The sequence below is a fragment of the Centrocercus urophasianus genome, unplaced genomic scaffold, assembly GCF_019232065.1.
Source record: "Centrocercus urophasianus isolate 14NV4802_14NV808 unplaced genomic scaffold, USGS_Curo_1.0 seq_33, whole genome shotgun sequence".
NCBI classification, from domain to species: Eukaryota; Metazoa; Chordata; class Aves; order Galliformes; family Phasianidae; genus Centrocercus; species Centrocercus urophasianus.
In genome coordinates this window covers 6,371,187-6,387,708 of record NW_024884900.1, presented here as the reverse complement: position 1 = coordinate 6,387,708, position 16,522 = coordinate 6,371,187, and the positions used below count along the sequence as shown (strand labels likewise).

Sequence of the window (16,522 nt, the reverse complement as noted above, 5' to 3'; positions counted from 1 at the left end):
AAATTCTCCACTGGTTAAAAAAAGAAAGAAGTCAGTATAGATATATTCTTCTGGTTTCCATTCATCATTTCTTTGGCTATATGGGTCCATAGCAAGTTCTTGCAAACTCCTCTTGTAGGAACTAATTAGTGTGAAATGTACTACAAATTTATCACAGCTTTCCTCACTAATAATTAAAGAAGTTGATAAGACATCCACAAAAACATAATTCACTTTCCCTTTGAGGGCAAAAAGGATGCAATTTTATTACAAAAACAATTTTATTGCCTTAGTATTACATTACAAAAAATGCCTTCCACAGCAGAACACATTAAGAACAGGGATGAATGCAAACCAAACAAAACAGAAAGTAAATCATCTATGAAACCACTTATTTCAGTACAACAGGGAACAGTAATCCAAGTTTGAAGCTGCTTTTCCTCCTCTGGAGAATGCAGCACTTATTTTTCTGCTTATTGGAGCTCCAGGAATAGGCCAAAGTAATTGCACTGCACTGAGATTTTGATTCCTTCTCTCTCAGAGTAACCCATACCTTGTCTCCAATGAGGATGAGTTTGTTGCAGCAGAGGAAAAGCTGTCATGAGAGAGGCTGCAATTCTGACTTGCCAGAGCAATAGCTGTGAAATGTGCTCTCTTCGGATGCTGGACAGAAAGGAGAATTTGTTATATTAAAACATGACAACATGTGCACATGTTTGGTCCACACCAACAACTGCTGCTCACATCTCCACTCCCATCAGATTTCAACTGACTTCCAAAAGCCTAACTCCTCCAGGAACACAGCTCACATGAGCACTTTATGATGCTTCAACAGAACTCCACAAAGCTTAACTTCTGTCATGCTTTCTATTAGCACCTTTACAAAAAGGGATTCTTGAGTGAGGAGACAATCAAGATCTTTATCTTTTAGTGCCCATTAACACACTGACCAACATCTTCCTGTACATCTGACAGCAAATGAAAAATGGAACATACCAAAAGGTACCCAAATTCTTGGGTGTGCAGCCACCTCTTTGGCACCACAGTTTATCTGATGTTAGCACTTGCCTCTTCTGCTTAAGTTACAAATCATGCATTATTTTCTTTGAAGCATTTATAGCCTGGCAAATTCTTCTTGCAAAGGATGTTGCTAGCACAGCTTACAAAGTTCAACCAATCCTTTACTTTCTTTTAATGTTATGAAATAATTGACATTTCTTCCTTCTCTCTGTTCTCATTTATTACGTTGATAATGCTTCTGAAGTATTTCATAAATTCCATCCGAACATCTTCAGGATCTTCTTCTAAGTTGGAATGTATTAGTTTCAGCTTGTTCAATGGGTAAGCTTTGAATGTAAGAAAAAAAATATTAGGCATATGCCTTTAGAAAAGCAGCACTCGTGATCAACGTCATGGGACAGATCTTGGTAAGACATCAGTTGGAATTCAGAAGTATCAGATGTCTCATACCCCAAATGACACAATGTGAAAAAGAAATGCAGCATAGCTTGTTGGCACTACAAACAAGAAGAACTTGCTGCTAGTTTAAATTCCTCAAATGTTATAATTAAGGCTTAAAGTATTGGTCTCACAGTCAACGAGGCATAACTGAATAATTCAGTACTAATTGCATTTTACTACTGAATTGATAAGATTTCTGCATTATTTTAAAATTACAGAACGGTGTTATTATGCTAAATATGCATTAATATATTAATGCTTATAAGAAGTACTTGTTTGAAAACCAGAATAGGTTGTCCAGAGGCAGTGCATGTTCTCACTTGTAAAAACAGCCACAAATAATTGTGCTGCGTGTAATAACACAGCTATAATAATTTTAAGAGGAAGATCATTAACCTTGTAGTACAAAGGACTCCTAGTCTGCTGATGACTAAAATTCAGGGTTAAGGGGCTTCAAAAATGTCAGTAAGCAAAAGGTAAAACTGCATAAGATGAACTGCTAGTGATGATTATTTCTGGTTGCAGTCATCAGTTTTAATGCCTGGCTCAGCTGCACACTCACTGCATGGCCTTAGAGATGTCACTCAAATGTTTCTAATCTTTATTTCCACTTTTGGGAAACAGGGACATTGTTTACCTTTTAGGTGACTTTTGAAATTCAGTAATTTTGTTTTGCAAAGCATTCTAATATTCTTAGGTTTTCGTGAAAAATAAAAGCCACAAGGTATGGCCAATTTCAAAGATTAAGAAATCAACAAGAAAACTCTGACCAACATATTCTATATTCTTACCTAAGGACAGATTTTCTGTGTCCTCTGCACTACCTGGCTTGTGATGTGCAACAAGGAGACACTGGCTGTCGAGCAGTGGCTGCTGCTGCACAAAGCAGGAGTACCACATTTCAATTTCTTTCAGGTGACTGGGCAGCTCAGGATTGAAGATTATTATTACACCGTGAGAGTCCTTCATAAGAGCTGGCCAGCATGTTTCAAACCTTGAAAAAGAGGTGCATGGAAAACGGTAAGGCTGAGAGGAGGGAAATGGAAATATGCACTCAAACTTCTCAGTTTTCTTCTCCCCTCCTCAGCAATGTATCTTGGTGGATGCTCCATCCCTGAAGACACTCAAGGTCAGGCTGGATGGGGCTCTGAGCACCTGATGGAACTATAGGTGTCCCTGTTCACTGCAGGGGTGTTGGCCCAGATGGCCCTTAAATGTCCCTTCCAACTCTTACAATCCTATGACTTTATGATTTCAGTAGTTTTTTCTTGAACATAATGTTAGTAATCTTGCAGTAATCTATGATATTCCAAATATACTTTCTTACTTATTCCTAAAAACTAATCTGTCCAGTTCTGTAATCCTGGGAAATTAAGGCTCAATCATATAAATACATTATTTGAAATCCATTCACAGAAACAGAAACAGAAAAAGGCAGGGCCCCTGCTTTGCCTCTAACTTCATTCTGAGAACCACAGATTTTATTGTTATGCTCAGCCTGTAGCCAAAACTAACGGTGTCAGCTGGGATCATGGAAAGGATTACCCAGCATTAAATGCTCTACAACGGAAAGCAATACAAATTTACACAGGAGTGAAGAGGTGGTAATATTCCTCATCTCCAAAAGATCACAGGTTTCAAGGTCTTACCCATGAGAACGTTGTGTAAACAAGATTAGTACAGACTGAATAACCTGGACAAAGTAACAGCAATGCCAGCTTACTTCTGATCACCGCTGCAGTCCCACAGCTCAAATCGACACCCAGCTCCCTTGTTGTTCCCATTTAAGTTTGGCTTCTCGTACTCCAGGATCCTGTGAACACAAGCAGGTGTCATCCACCACCTCAGACCTGTGGGTTGCTTGCATCCACACTGCTGTTCTCACCTCACTCCTTGTGTTGGGACATAACTGCCAATCCCCTCTGTGCTCTCTGAAACGAAGTTTGCCAACACGGATTTTCCAGACTGGAACACACGAGAAAATAAAAGAAAACCGTATGAATTCAACACTCCAAAGCCACAACAGACAGGAGAACACGGGGCTGCTCCCAGCACCCTGCCTTCCCTCAAGGCACGCAGGCCTGCCCGCCTCCCCTCCCAAGCTGCACGGCCGCAGCCTCCACATCTCCGTGCCTCCCAGGCCTCGCCTGGGAACTGCGGCCCTCAAGGGGCAGTCCCGAGCCCCGGGGAGGATGCCCAAGGGTTACGTGCAGCCCCGAGGCTCCCTCACCTCGCGGGGTCCCACCAGCAACACCTTCGCCTTCAACATGGCGGCCGCCCGCCCGTCGCCTAGCAACGAGGCGGCGGCGGAGGCGGGGAGGGGGGATGGAAGGTGCGCTGCGATTGGCTGTGCCGCCGTCACGTGGTGGAAGGGCTGCACATAAAGTAGGGCCACCCGGAACGCTGCGGACAGTTCCGCGTTCCCGCTGCTTGGCGGTGCGGAATGGCTGTGGGAGCCCCGGGCGGCTCGGGGCTGCCGCGCCGTGGTTATGTGCTGTGGCTTGAGGGGCGATCGCCGTGGTGTCCGTGGGACGGGGCTGGCTGCGGGGTTCCATGAGAAGTAGGGTAACCGACACAAACACGGCGAAACGGGCACAGCGTGCTGCGGTGCGGTGTCCCTGTGCTCCGTGAGGTGATGCGGTCCCTGCCTGCGGTTCTGCTGCTGTTTTGACGGCTGATTGTCCGTGCATGGACAGCACAGCAAGTTTGTTAGGGTAAGCAGGAGTATTCCTTGAGTGGCAGCTAAATACAACAAAACACACCATCTGGCAGGCAGCTGTGCTGCTCCGTGGCTGTTTGGTGCCCGGGTACAAACGAGCTTTCAAGCAGGGCTTTTAAATGTTCCCGTAACATAGATGTTTACTACGGGTTCTGCTAATAAATGTGAGCCAGGACTGTTCTGCTCGCACTGAAATGGCTCTGAGCTCGTTTGTCACGTATGTTTTAGGTTTGTGAAGGTACACGTGTGAGTCAGGGTGAATTCACGATGCGTGGCACAGCTTGTTTGTTAATGCTTTTTGCTGCTGTGGTGTTTCTCACCTTTCAGACCCAGTAACTGATGGGTGATCCAGAGAGAAGCGATGAGGACAACATCTCTCCTATTAGCTGGCATATCCACAAGTACATGGAGAAAAATGTGTATAAAGGGATTGTGGACAGCGAAGTAGAAGGAAATAATGGACTAAGAGTGAGAACGGGTAAAGCTGGCTGCTTGTGCAGCTGCCCAGAAAGCAGTTGGGATTAATTTTTAGATGAAGTATCACATAGCATCCTCGTGTTTGTATCAGCTACTGAAGAGTAAGGAGAGCACAGCTGACTATGGCTGTGATTTTCCCATCTACACGTGTGCCTTAGGGCTTTAAGTCACATCAGAAAGTGGAAATTAAGCTGCCTGTCCGCTTAGGATGACATTTTCAAAGCATCTAAGTTAAATACAGTTGCTGTTACCATCAGCAGCTGCCTCAGGAGTTCAGGTTATGTTGGTTACTGATACGTTGGTTGCTGAGGCTACGTGTGTACAAATCAGCAGGGCCATTTTGTTTTGCTTACTTAAAATTCTTTGTTAGGCTGCAGGAAAGAGAAAACTCCATCTGTAAGTGAACTGCTTCCAGACTGTACTGGTCTGTAAGCCTTGCATTTATGAGATAGCTGTTTCTTCACCAGAACGTTTTGATAGCAAGCAAAAATGATCTCCAGATGATTCTGTGTGGAAAGATCCTCCTTCTTCCTTCAAAAGCAATTGCAGGCTATTAATAATATTTCAGTAAAATTATTCTTTGCTCTAGAAATGTCTGTGAGAAATCACAGGTGCACTGATTGCTCTATCGTGACACGTGGTGCTTGCTGCTTGAATTGCGGGTAAGAGGCTCCACAGGTTTTACTGGAAGCAGCAGTAAAATGTAGTGCCTGTCATTCAGAGAATTCTTAAGCTTTTGCAAATCATTCAGTCTTTTGGAGAACAAGTATCTTGAGTTTGTGTTATATTTTGTTGAATGTGGCATGTAAAATTCTTCTTGAGAAAGCAGCCCAAAAAAATCTTTCCTAAGCTTGTGGCTCAGTACTGGTACTTTGTGTAGTGCTCTGTATTTCCAAGCTTTGGGAAACAAACCACACAGCAGTCGTGTCAAGTTGTGTGTGAAAATACTGAATGCCTCTTCAGAAATACAGCCACACGGCAAGACTTACCATGAGAATGAGTGCTCTGCATGTTTATTGTGCATAGTGTGACAGTGTGCATGTGCAGAAACAGCCTTCGAATAGATGCAGAGACCCACGCTCTATCCCATTTATTGATCCTGATCAGTTGGGGAGCAAGGCATAGAATGCAGAAATTGAAAGGGAGAAACACTTTGTGTGTGTGTGTGCTGAAGACATTTATTAAATAAGGAGAATATCAGTACTGTTGTGAGCTGCAAGCTTGCTTCCGAAGATGCTCGGGGAAGCAATATCTATCTGATGTTGATTAAGCAGGTAGGATGAGGTAGGCAGAAGAGCTGATGAAGTGTGGCTGCTCTCTGGACGAGGCTTTGGTAGAGCTAGGAAAAAGGACCAAGTGGAAATAGGACATTAAGGTGCATTGACAAGGGGTGCAGAGGATTGCTGCTCTTTATCGAGAGTCTGTTTCACTTAAAGGTGGCTCCTAAGGGGGTGTGAGCGCTCACTTCAGTCTTTCTCCTCAGAAAATCTGTTCTGGAAGCTCATGCAAAACCAGCTGCTTTGATCGTACTAACAGATCATCATGGACTACGTTAATAGGATTTATCTGTGGTCTCAAAGTCTTCTTCAAAGAAGATTAGGATCTTTAGGATCTTAGGCATTAGTTAAAATGCCTCTAAATTGCTGTGCAGTTCTTTCTGGCACCCAGGTTTGTCATCACAGAAGACGCAGGGATGCAGAAAACTCAGTAGCCAATATATTTTCCTGACAAGTGGACATGACCTTATCAACACCCTAGAGGCCAAAGCTCTCTATGTACTTTCGTCAAAACCAGTGGTTGTGCCCAAGGATGAATTTGACTCGCTCCATTTATGAAGTGATGCTTTAACAAAACTCAAGAAGCAACGTTCCACCTCCGTGATCCCTCCAACTCAATGCATCACAATGCTCAATTTTCTGATTCGCAGCACACGAATCTGGAGAGATGATTTAGCTCTGATGGTTTTAAATCTTTAGCTAAAACTGTCTATGATGCCTCTGATAGATGTCGTTTTTGTTATTCTGAGTTTCTCTGATCGCAGTCTGTGGAGCAACAGTAACACCTAGTGGCTAAATGTGCCAGTCCATTGTCTTCTTTTGTTCCCTCCCTTCAAGAGGTATGAGTTGGAGGGGATGTGGTGTGATTGACAGTTTTTACTTGAGAGGCCAGCATAGCATCTCCAGGGATTTGCCATTTTCCTTTCAACCCTTCACCATGTTCTGTTTTCTATTAAAAGTGGTGGATGAAATATGAAACTCTTCCTCCCACCCCCCAGCCTCCATCGCTTTTCTGGCTCATGGAGAAGGTTGTTCCAGTCCATCTTGATCTGTAGGTGGGTGGGCCGTGAGTGGCCTGGTCTACTACTTCCAGCTTGGAGCACTCAGATTTCTACATAGAATCCAATATTTGTTTTTCTTTTTTTCTTTTTTTTTCTTTCTGGTATAAGAAGGATCGAGCAGATCACCCGACAGAGCTTGGTGACCTTGGTACAGTTGATAACGTGGTGTTAACTTGCCTGAGTTGAGGCAGTCCAAACCAGTCTGTTCCAAACAGCACTGTTTCTAAAGATGTGGTGCGCAGGATTGTTTGCCACGAACTACTGCTAATTTATCAGAGCGGGGATCCCCTAGAAAAATAGTGTTTGAGAGGAAAGAACCCACAGATGTTCACTGCGTTTGCAGGGAAGCCCTTCTGAGGGTTTTCTCTCCCATAGCAGAGGAAAGCTTTAATTTTTCCTTGGGGAAAAAAAAAAAAATTAAGCAAAAGTATTTCAGCTAAAGCATTCATAAAGACAGCTTCAACTCTGTGGGAATTATAGTACAAAGCCATCATGGTTTTGTCATGTTTGTGCTGTCTAATCTTAGGCTTCTGGCTTAGGTATTCTGAATTACCCTTTGGAAGAGGCATCTATTCAGGAGAATCTTCATTGCCTGATGACAGTCTGGGCTCTTAATTTGTGCTGTGGATACATTCTTTTTCCTCTGGGACAAACTTGCATCACTGCCTGCTCAAAGTAGCAGCGCTGCCTCCATGCCCATCCCCAGCTTTCAATTTAGGCCTGTCCCAATTACCAGGGAACCATTTTCAGCTGAAAACTGGTGTGACCCTTCTGAAAAGAAGAGAAAGAATAGTTTTCACTTGGACCAACCTTCTGTTCCTGCTCACTGTGCTGCACAATAACCTGTTGCTAGCAGAGAGAAGGTAACAAGGACCTGTGGGGATGTGGCTAAGTGGGACAAAGTGGGGCTGTTTCTTTCAGCCACTGTAGATATTTGCTGCATTGAAGCAGGCATATAATTACACCATTAGTCAGTCCTCTTAAATTTGGTATTTTTAATGTCTGTTGGTGAGAGCGGTGAAAGAGAAACGTTGCCTGGTGGTGAGGAATGAGGAATAATGTGTAGGGATGTGCTGGTAGAAGAGGGCATAGCAGCTTTATTGAACTGCATAAAAAAAACCTCGGTGCCTGGGTGGTAAAAATAACAGTTTCATAGGTGGTAAAGAGTACTGGATAACTAAAACAAGACAAACAAGGGATAGCTGTGATTCAAAAGAGCTCGTGCAACCTCTTCTATTAGACCCGTATGTTTTTTGTTTTGAATACAAAATTTCAAAGTAAATTTTGTTTCTCATTGACAGATGTTTGCCACCCCTGTTGGTCCGGAAAAAGCCTGCATTTATTAAGAGTCTGATCTATTTATTCACCCAAGGACAGATCCTTAATGCTGTCATAGAAAGCAAGCCAAAAAAGCACGTATTGCCTCGGAGGGGCTGCCTTGTGGTCCTAAATGAGAGGACATCCTACTGACAGGAAGGTTTTGTTTTCTCTCATTTTTTTTCTCTGCTTGACTTATGTGTTGCTTTGGAGATGATGGCCAAAGCCAGGAGTTTCTTAACCCCGCAGTCCTTCCAGGCATTATGTTTCTGTTAACATCCTGGGTCAAATCAGCTGTCTTTTCCAACGTCTCACATTCGTTTTCATTGCAGACTCAATTAACCCTTGGCAGCTTGCCAGTAGGGACAACGAATTTATACCAGCAATTAGTATATTTTGAGGAGTTTGGAACAAGATCTCCCCAGTCCTTGCAGCTTTGCTTAGTGCAGTGATGAATGCTTAATCGTCATAAAAAGCCTGTAGTCTTGATAATCGTGCCTCAATTCCCTTTGAAACCTGGGAAAGATAGTAAGTATATCAGTTTCCTATGCTCGGCTCACTTGCAAGCTCTTCATTTGAAAGGTCCTCCCTAATATTTACGATTATAAATACTCATGTAAGACTGGCACTCTGATACGATCATGGCCTGCCAGTGTGGTGGTGCTACAAATGAAGATCTCTGCTTTCCTGCAGGTAGGAGTGGAGCTAGGAGAAGCACGTTGTACTGTGTATTTTGAACACTGAGGGGAATGTTTTGGAAGCGTAGAAAGATAAATACTGAGTGCTATCAAAGTGTTCCTATTTAGTAGAGATTATTGATCGTGTAGTATTAAGTAGTTCATTATTTTATTGTTCTTCAATAATTTGAAAACTTAAATATTCTTTTTTTGGCTTGGGTAGCGATGTTGTCTTGAGCTGGGTTGTAAAAATACTGGGCTTCACCTAAGAACAGATTTTTATAGTTTTCATCTTAATTAGCAAGCTCCAGAGTTAGATGGATTAATACAATCACTCTTTCTTTCTTTTGCTGTATAAGTTCAGAAGTATAATCTGTCACTTGTGAGAGTATAAAGAATTGGACTGGAAGCATTCCAGACACTTTACTGTAAGTGTTCAAAGATTTAATGGACTACTCAGTCATAAAATCTTTAATTTGAACTCGACCTTTATATTCTCCATTCTTAAATTCACTCTTTTTACATCCAGGGGATTTCCTGTTATCCAAGTATATATGGAGGCCCTTCATTTCTCTGTGTGTGTGTTTTTTAATTCAAATCAAATGTAAATGTCACTGGTAGACTGCACTTAACCTCCGTAGGTTCATATTTCTTATTTAATTGCATTTCATTTTAAGGCTTAACGCTGTGTATTTACTGCTATTAATAGCGTGCCATATTTTAACAAAGCTGATATCTTCTGCAAATATATACAGAACAATGGAGATTGATTATACCGGATCTTTCAAAGAAACTGTATCTCAAAGCCATTTGCAATGAATAAACACAGTGGAGGGTTCCAGTTAATGTAGTTCTTTCAATAACACAGCTCCAATATTAAGGAAATGGATGGCTGGGTTATCAAGACTGGTTGCTCTCTTCTTCCCCAGCCAGAGGCGGCACCTCAGCAGATCACCAGGGTGACAGCAGTGTGCCTTGGTATGTGCTGCAAGCTCTGGTTGTTCTCACAGATGTTCCAGAACTTCAGCACTGCTTTTTCCAAAGTCCACTCAACTCCCCTGTACGCAGGCCAGGCTCCTTTCCAGCCAACCTACAGCTCAGCTCTTCGAACACACTGTCAGTCAGCTCAGGGAAGCCTCCGAACATGGAAAATAATTATCTAATTTTCTTGAAACTTCTAAAAAAGGGCAAGTATTACCTAGAGATCATGTATGGAAAATCTGGGACAAATCTCCCGTGCTCTGCTCGAAAGCCAGCCAGCTGCACACCTGTTTTCAATGCAAAATAGCGCATTGCCCTACAGCTGGGGCACTGCACTGGCTTTTTCACAACAATCTTAGAGTTAAACATTCAAGATGTGAATTGAGCCAAAAAATATTTACTCTGAGTCACTTCTTTCCAGGCACACAGTGAGGCTGATAGTCCTGTCCTACCACTTCATTGCATACCAAAAATCTCCTTAGTCTGGTCAAAAGATTTTATTTCTTTTTTTTGGGCAACAGTCAGCTTAAATATTTTGTGCCATTTTACGGACTTCATCATTTTCTTTCTGCCAAGAAAAGAACAATTTATCACTTTAGATTATGTCTCGCCTTCGTTCTTCTTTTTCTTCTCATTTCATTATTCCTACTATTTATACCATGTAATTTTTTAATCCATTCCTATCATCCTTAAGTACCCACAAAATGGGAAAAAAGTACCAAACCCTTTGTTGTAAAGAATGGCACTGAGAGATTGCCCAAATAGCCCTTGCAGGTCAGGGATCTGAATCAAATCCCCTACAGCCCATGTATCCATCCTGTGTAGGACCTGATGGTGTGAGGGGTGATAGACCTGTGTAAACCCAGGGGATTAATTAGGGGTTTGGTTTGCATCTGCAGAGAGCTTGATCTCTCTTAGAAGACAAAACAGGGAGATGAAGAGCTGTGGTGAAAAAGCGGTTTGTGAAAGGAGATGAATGGTTGAGGAGTACAGTTTAAAAGTTCCATTTTAGATTGTCTAGAAATGGAAGTGAGTGAGGAAGGGAGGGAAAGCTGCGTGCAGTCTGCTCCGTAAGGTGCTCAGGCTAAAGCTTGTTTGACAGAACCACCCAGTGGAGGAGGGTGGTTTCTGAATAGCAGGTCAATACCAAGATGCAGTGTCCATTAGAGACAACAGTCCAGCCTGAACACCAAAACTAGCATTAGTGTATATGTGCAGAGCTGAGCAATACCTGGATCCAGCTGCCTTGCAGTGAATTTAGCCTTCAGTACCCACAGAGATTCTTTCATATTTAGCACCTCTGTCGCATTTTTATCGCTTCCAATGAGAAATCTGTCAGATTCAAGAGAGATTAGGAAGAGAGCCAGCTAAGGAGCAAAGCAATGCCACTGAGCAGTGCTGAGGTTTACTTACCTCAGAATGAATGGAGCAAAAGGTTCATAATGGTAAATGGATAAATCTGGAGAACGTTCGCTTTAAACAATCCCCAGAGCTCTCAGCCTAACACGCAGCTGTAGAAAAAAGATCCCCAGCACTGAACAGGATGTTGGGTTGCATTATGGTAAGAACAGGGTATATATCAAAAGAGGTGTTACTACATAAAACACTGGTGAGTTCTGCTTCACAGTGCTCTTTTCGGTACTGCTCGCTCTACCTAAAAAAGATATGATTAAGGGGATAAAGCGTGGAGAATGGGAATAATACTGTGTCTTTCAGGTCTGAGTTACAAAGCAAGACTGAAGAGCTTTGGTATTATTTTGTTTAAAAAGTTCTGTGATTCAATCAGTGATTTTAAAATAATGAAGGGGATTTAATCACGCTGAAACAGACAAAATCTGTGAAAACAAGGAAACTTAATTTGAAAAATAGGATCTTGAGAAAAGAAGAGGACAGAGAAGGGAGAGGCTCACATGAATGCTTCAGGAAATATGTAATGTCAGCTCTTGGTGGGGTCCCTCAAAGCCAGAAGCTTTAGAGCAGAATAAGGTGAAGATGGATCTGGAAGGAAAATATGGTTATGATAGTTGTATTGTGGTTGACTGTTAACCAGCAACACGCGGAGATGCTGAAATCCATGCCAGGGCAAGCTCAGGAAAACACCTGAACACAGAGGAAACAGAAGATCCTACGTCCTGGGAGGTAAGGTCCAATCGAGGCAAAGAGTGCAGGAAAGCATTGACTGGAAAGAATTGTGCAGTGTGAAGACAGAATCACAGAATCACCAAGGATGGAAAAGACCTTCAGGATCATCCAGTCCAACCACCCTCCCATCACCAATAGCTCTCACTAAACCATGTCCCTCAGCACAAAATCCAAACGTTCCTTGAACACCTCCAGGGCTGGTGACTCCACCAGCTCCTTGGCAGCCCATTCCAGTGCCTGACCACTCTTTCAGAAAAGTAGTATTTCCTAACGTCCAGCCTAAATCTCTCCTGAAGGACAGATGGCTGCAGTGCAACCATTTCTGACTGGCAGCCCACAGACTTCCAGAAGCCCTTAGCCAACTTCTAGGGGGCTGTGAAAGCCAGCTAAGAAAAGCAAACTGTTGTGGTTAGGCTTCATTGTCGTGGACAACAGGGAGAGTTCCTAGGAGACTAGAAAAAAAAGCCCAAACAGTAAAATCTGGAAAAATATGGTTGGAAGATACTGATGGATTTGATCTGCGGAGGAAAGGCATTCCACTTGCCCCCCTATTCTTCTGTTTCTTGGCTCCACAGGCACAGCAGCAGGATTTGGGGCACAACTTGTGTGGGGTACAGGAGCTGGGAAGAGTGTGCTTCTCTCTAGTTACATTTTCTTCTTTCATTTGCCTTTCTGTTTGTCAGGAAGGAGGTGAGCCCATTCCCTCCTGTATGACCTGCACACCATGAGAAGGAACTCAGACTCCCATCAGTGGTGGGGAAATTGAGTCGGGCAACCTGGGTCACGGGGAGGCTGAGAGAAGCAATAGGATTTCAGGGCCATGGTCCAAAACTGAAACCTTCTTTGGTCATGAAAGTCCCCATTTCTCTAATATTCTGAGGGAATCTATGACTCAGGATGGATTTCCAAATTATCTAAATGTATGGATACCACTGAACACAGATTTCTTACTGCTAATGACTCCGTTGAAAATTGTGGCCTGGCATCTGATAGCTTCTTTCACTGCATATCATAAAGTACTTTGTGTTGCTGTGGAACTCCAAGATAGCCCGTGGCTTGGAGAGTTTGTAAGATCAGTCTTTATGTCCTGTGCAGCATCAAGGAAGCAGGCAGTCCTCAGGGTCTGAATAATACTTAATGAACAGCTAATGATCATAGTTCGAGGATACAGACATAAAGACCAACCTTCCAGTGTTTTCTTTAGTGATCTCAGTGATGGCAAAGGGAAAAATGTTTATTAAATCTGCAGATGAGGCAAAGCTGGGACTGGATGCAAGAACACTGGAAGGCAGGATTAAAATTTCAAATGGTCTTGACAAATTGGTGATATGATGCGATTAAAAAAAAAGGTGAAATTAATTAAGAACAACTGCAGGGCACTATGCTTTGGCAGGGATAATTTTAACTAGCAGATACAGGATGGGGAAAGGTCACGTTAGCAGTTCTGCAGAAAAAGATAAAGGATCCCAAGTTAAATGTGGATTAGCAATGATGTATAAATACCAAAAAGTTAAATTCTCAGCAGGGCTATGTAGAAAATACATTACAGGGAGGTACAGGTTAGGGGAGCCATAATATGAGGTAGGTGTAGACCAGATAAAAAGTTCAGGGGAGAATAACAAAAAGGATCAGAAATGTGTAACGTATGACCTACAATCTTATGAAGTTTGGATAGTTTTGCTTCCAGACAAGGAGAGGTGTTCAGACATTTTGAAAAGTACTCTGAGGAATCAAAAGTCAGAGATGGAACCATTTTCTATGTCCTTAATGGAGAAAGTAGGACATTAAAAAGCTTAGATTGCAATAAAGCAGACTGAGGTTGGATGTTGAGAAAAACCACCAGTACAAAGAGAGAAGCATTAGTATACACTGTCAGAAAACCATGGGAGGTTTCAGAACAAGGCAGATAAATTTGTGCCATGAGCCATCTATGTATAACAGACCCTGCCTTCTAGCAGGGAAAAGGAGCAATTAGTTAACTTCTGCAGTCCTTCCTGCCTACTTCTATTTGTGTCTCTACTCTGGCAGGTGTTAATGCAATAGTTCTGATATTTAGCATTGGCTTTATCACACCTGTTCAAATCCCTGCTTCACTGCACTCTTGGTGAGTCTGATACATCAAGGGTCAAACTCCCTGCTCACCTGCAGATCAGAGCTTCACTGCACGTCCAGTTGGGAAAATTTCTGCCTAACATCAGAAGTAGTGCAAGTTTTTCTTCTCACAACACAGTGATGCTCAGAATAGGCGTACTTCCACTCGATGCAGTCATTGTCTCATTGATCTTTTCAAACAGCATTTTCCATCTGCTGAATTATGTTTCAATCTGAGTTAGTTTATCCCGTGTATTACTTTATATTGCTCACACAAGTGCTTCACTCAAACAAAGTTCTCCTCTAAGTTCAATGAGTTTTGCCAAAGCCGTGAGTTCTAGATCAATTCTTGTGCTGTGCACAATACCACTGGGTATTATGTTTACCACTTCTACTGCATTTTGAATTCAGCTCTGATTGATTTATTCCAGATCAAATTTAAGAAATCTTCAGGAAAAAAAAACCCCACACTGGCTTCCTTCTAGCTTCTGAATAAACACAGTCCTTCCAGCTTTCATTTTGGTTCAGGTTTGGTTTGACTCCCCAGTAACAGCCATCTTAAAATAAGCTTAGTAAAATCACTGCTTAAATTACAATGGAGATCTTTAACTCTTACTGTCACTATGCCTTATCCATCTCTTCTGTTTTTTCCAAGGTTCCTTGACTACTTTCTTGGATCAGAATGAAACAATCTGTCTTCCTTAGGAAACTGGAAGGGTTTCATCCAAATTATTTTGGGGTTTATATGGTCTTAATCATTGACTTCTTTCTAACTTCAAAAGAGCATTTCCATCTCATAACTAAAGTTCCACGAGGTTTCCTTACATAGAACAAAGCTGCTTTTGCTTTGGCCTCATCTTGGTATCCACATGAAAAGTGCACTCACAAAATCCAAGAGATACGGATTTCAATTTTCCATGATTTTTATGCTAACAAAAATCTAACTGTTGCTTTCAGCTCAATCCTGACTTCTGTAGTGCTGAGTGACGCTGAACCAGTTGAGCTGGCATTACACTCCTGGGTTGGACTTTACTCTTGTAGATATGACAATGAGTTTTTACCTTTCTAAGCCACCTTAAGACCTTTCAGAAAATGAATCCCTCTTTTGCTCTGTCACACCACTGTTTTTCCCTTCTCAGCTGAACAAAAATCACACTGAACATGGAGCGCTCCTTTTATTGTCTCCACTTCGTTTGTTGGCTGCTTGCATGCACTGTATGTTTAAAGAGATTATAGATATTTTTATCAATGTTTTAATTTTTTTTTCCAAGCTACTTTTAATGTTTGCCAAATGGACCATAGAAAGCTGATAAATGCTCCAAACCACGTGAAACCTCATGTCCCCACACATGTCCAATTTATTGGTCTGCTGACATAACAGCTCAAGGCCATCACTTGCATAGAAAGCAAGCAGTGTGCAAGAGGAAGGTCCTCTGGGACTGCTTTTTTATGATAGCAAAGCTAAGCCAATAGAGTTGGTAAACTGAAAACCTGACCTCTGTCTCTGTACTATTTCCTCCCAATGCTTGCGTGCTTTGTGGCTTTCCAGTATTCATCCCTGCCTCTTCTATCTTGAACTGAGTTGTGAAATACCTCCAGATAATTTATATAGCCTGATTGTCCAGACAAGTCTTTAATTAAAATACTTATGCACAGGCATCAAATGTGTAGCTTTATCTTTTGAAATATAGCACGTCTGGTTTGTGTGAATTGGGCTGTTCATATTTCAAGTGTTCTCTTCTCAAAACCAGTCCCTGTGATAAATTGAAGGAATTATGTTTTTGTTGGCTGTCTTCGTTACCTCCATCACTGCATTTCCAATTTATCAACAGAGTTTTGAGAAATTGTTAGAATATGTTGCACTCATAAGCACCATAGGGAGAAAAAATATCCATTTATTACCGCTATTGTGTTTGATTATATTACGCATATCCAAAGGACCAAAAATGAAATGTCATATTTAATTCTCCCCTTGCAGCAGACAACATCACCCTTTCTTCTCTCCTTCCAAAAACAGCTTGGAAATTAATTCTTCATTTTCATTTTAAGTCAGTCATGCAGAATAGAAGCAAATATGCTCTAGGGACAGAGCAGGAGTAATGGAAACCTAGAGATCTGAGCTCTATTTCTAGCTCTACCTTTTGCTCTTTACCAACTTCAGCAAAGTCATTTAACCTTTGTCCTCCAGCCTCTCAGTTCATGAAATAGGAATAGAACTAGCTTCCTACAGGTGTCTCTAATGATTTGCCAAACTCACGTCTTATCTGATCACCTGTGCTTAGCATCTCCTCTTATGGTCTTGCAAAATTGGTGAAGGCTGAGGTGCTGAACTTTGCATGC

General features: G+C 42.1%; 1 protein-coding gene across 2 annotated transcripts; it reads right to left on the bottom strand.

The window, feature by feature from the left end:
- Window positions 1–219: 219 nt before the first annotated feature.
- On the bottom strand, window positions 220–3,735 carry IFT22 (intraflagellar transport 22). 2 transcript variants are annotated; one of them, XR_006170753.1, is made up of 6 exons: window positions 3,671–3,735; window positions 3,326–3,405; window positions 3,164–3,253; window positions 2,232–2,434; window positions 976–1,325; window positions 220–642 (listed from the first exon to the last, which is right to left on the bottom strand). XR_006170753.1 is itself a non-coding variant. In XM_042829911.1 (5 exons), the coding sequence occupies exons 1-5, from the start codon at window positions 3,707–3,709 to the stop codon at window positions 1,177–1,179; spliced, it is 561 nt and encodes a 186-aa protein (XP_042685845.1). In that variant the 5' UTR covers window positions 3,710–3,735; the 3' UTR covers window positions 220–1,176. The 2 variants fall into 2 exon arrangements, 1 of the variants encoding a protein (XP_042685845.1); XM_042829911.1 differs by having other exon boundaries at window positions 220–1,325.
- Between the last annotated feature and the right edge of the window lie 12,787 nt (window positions 3,736–16,522).

Bases quoted from the DNA above. Each gene is read 5' to 3' on its own strand.
- IFT22 (XM_042829911.1), bottom strand. From the start codon at position 3,709: ATGTTGAAGGCGAAGGTGTTGCTGGTGGGACCCCGCGAG. The intron at 3,406-3,670 runs GTGAGGGAGCCT...CGTGTGTTCCAG, and splicing joins TGCTGGTGGGACCCCGCGAG to TCTGGAAAATCCGTGTTGGC. The intron at 2,435-3,163 runs GTAAGCTGGCAT...CTCTTTTTCAAG, and splicing joins GACTGCAGCGGTGATCAGAA to GTTTGAAACATGCTGGCCAG.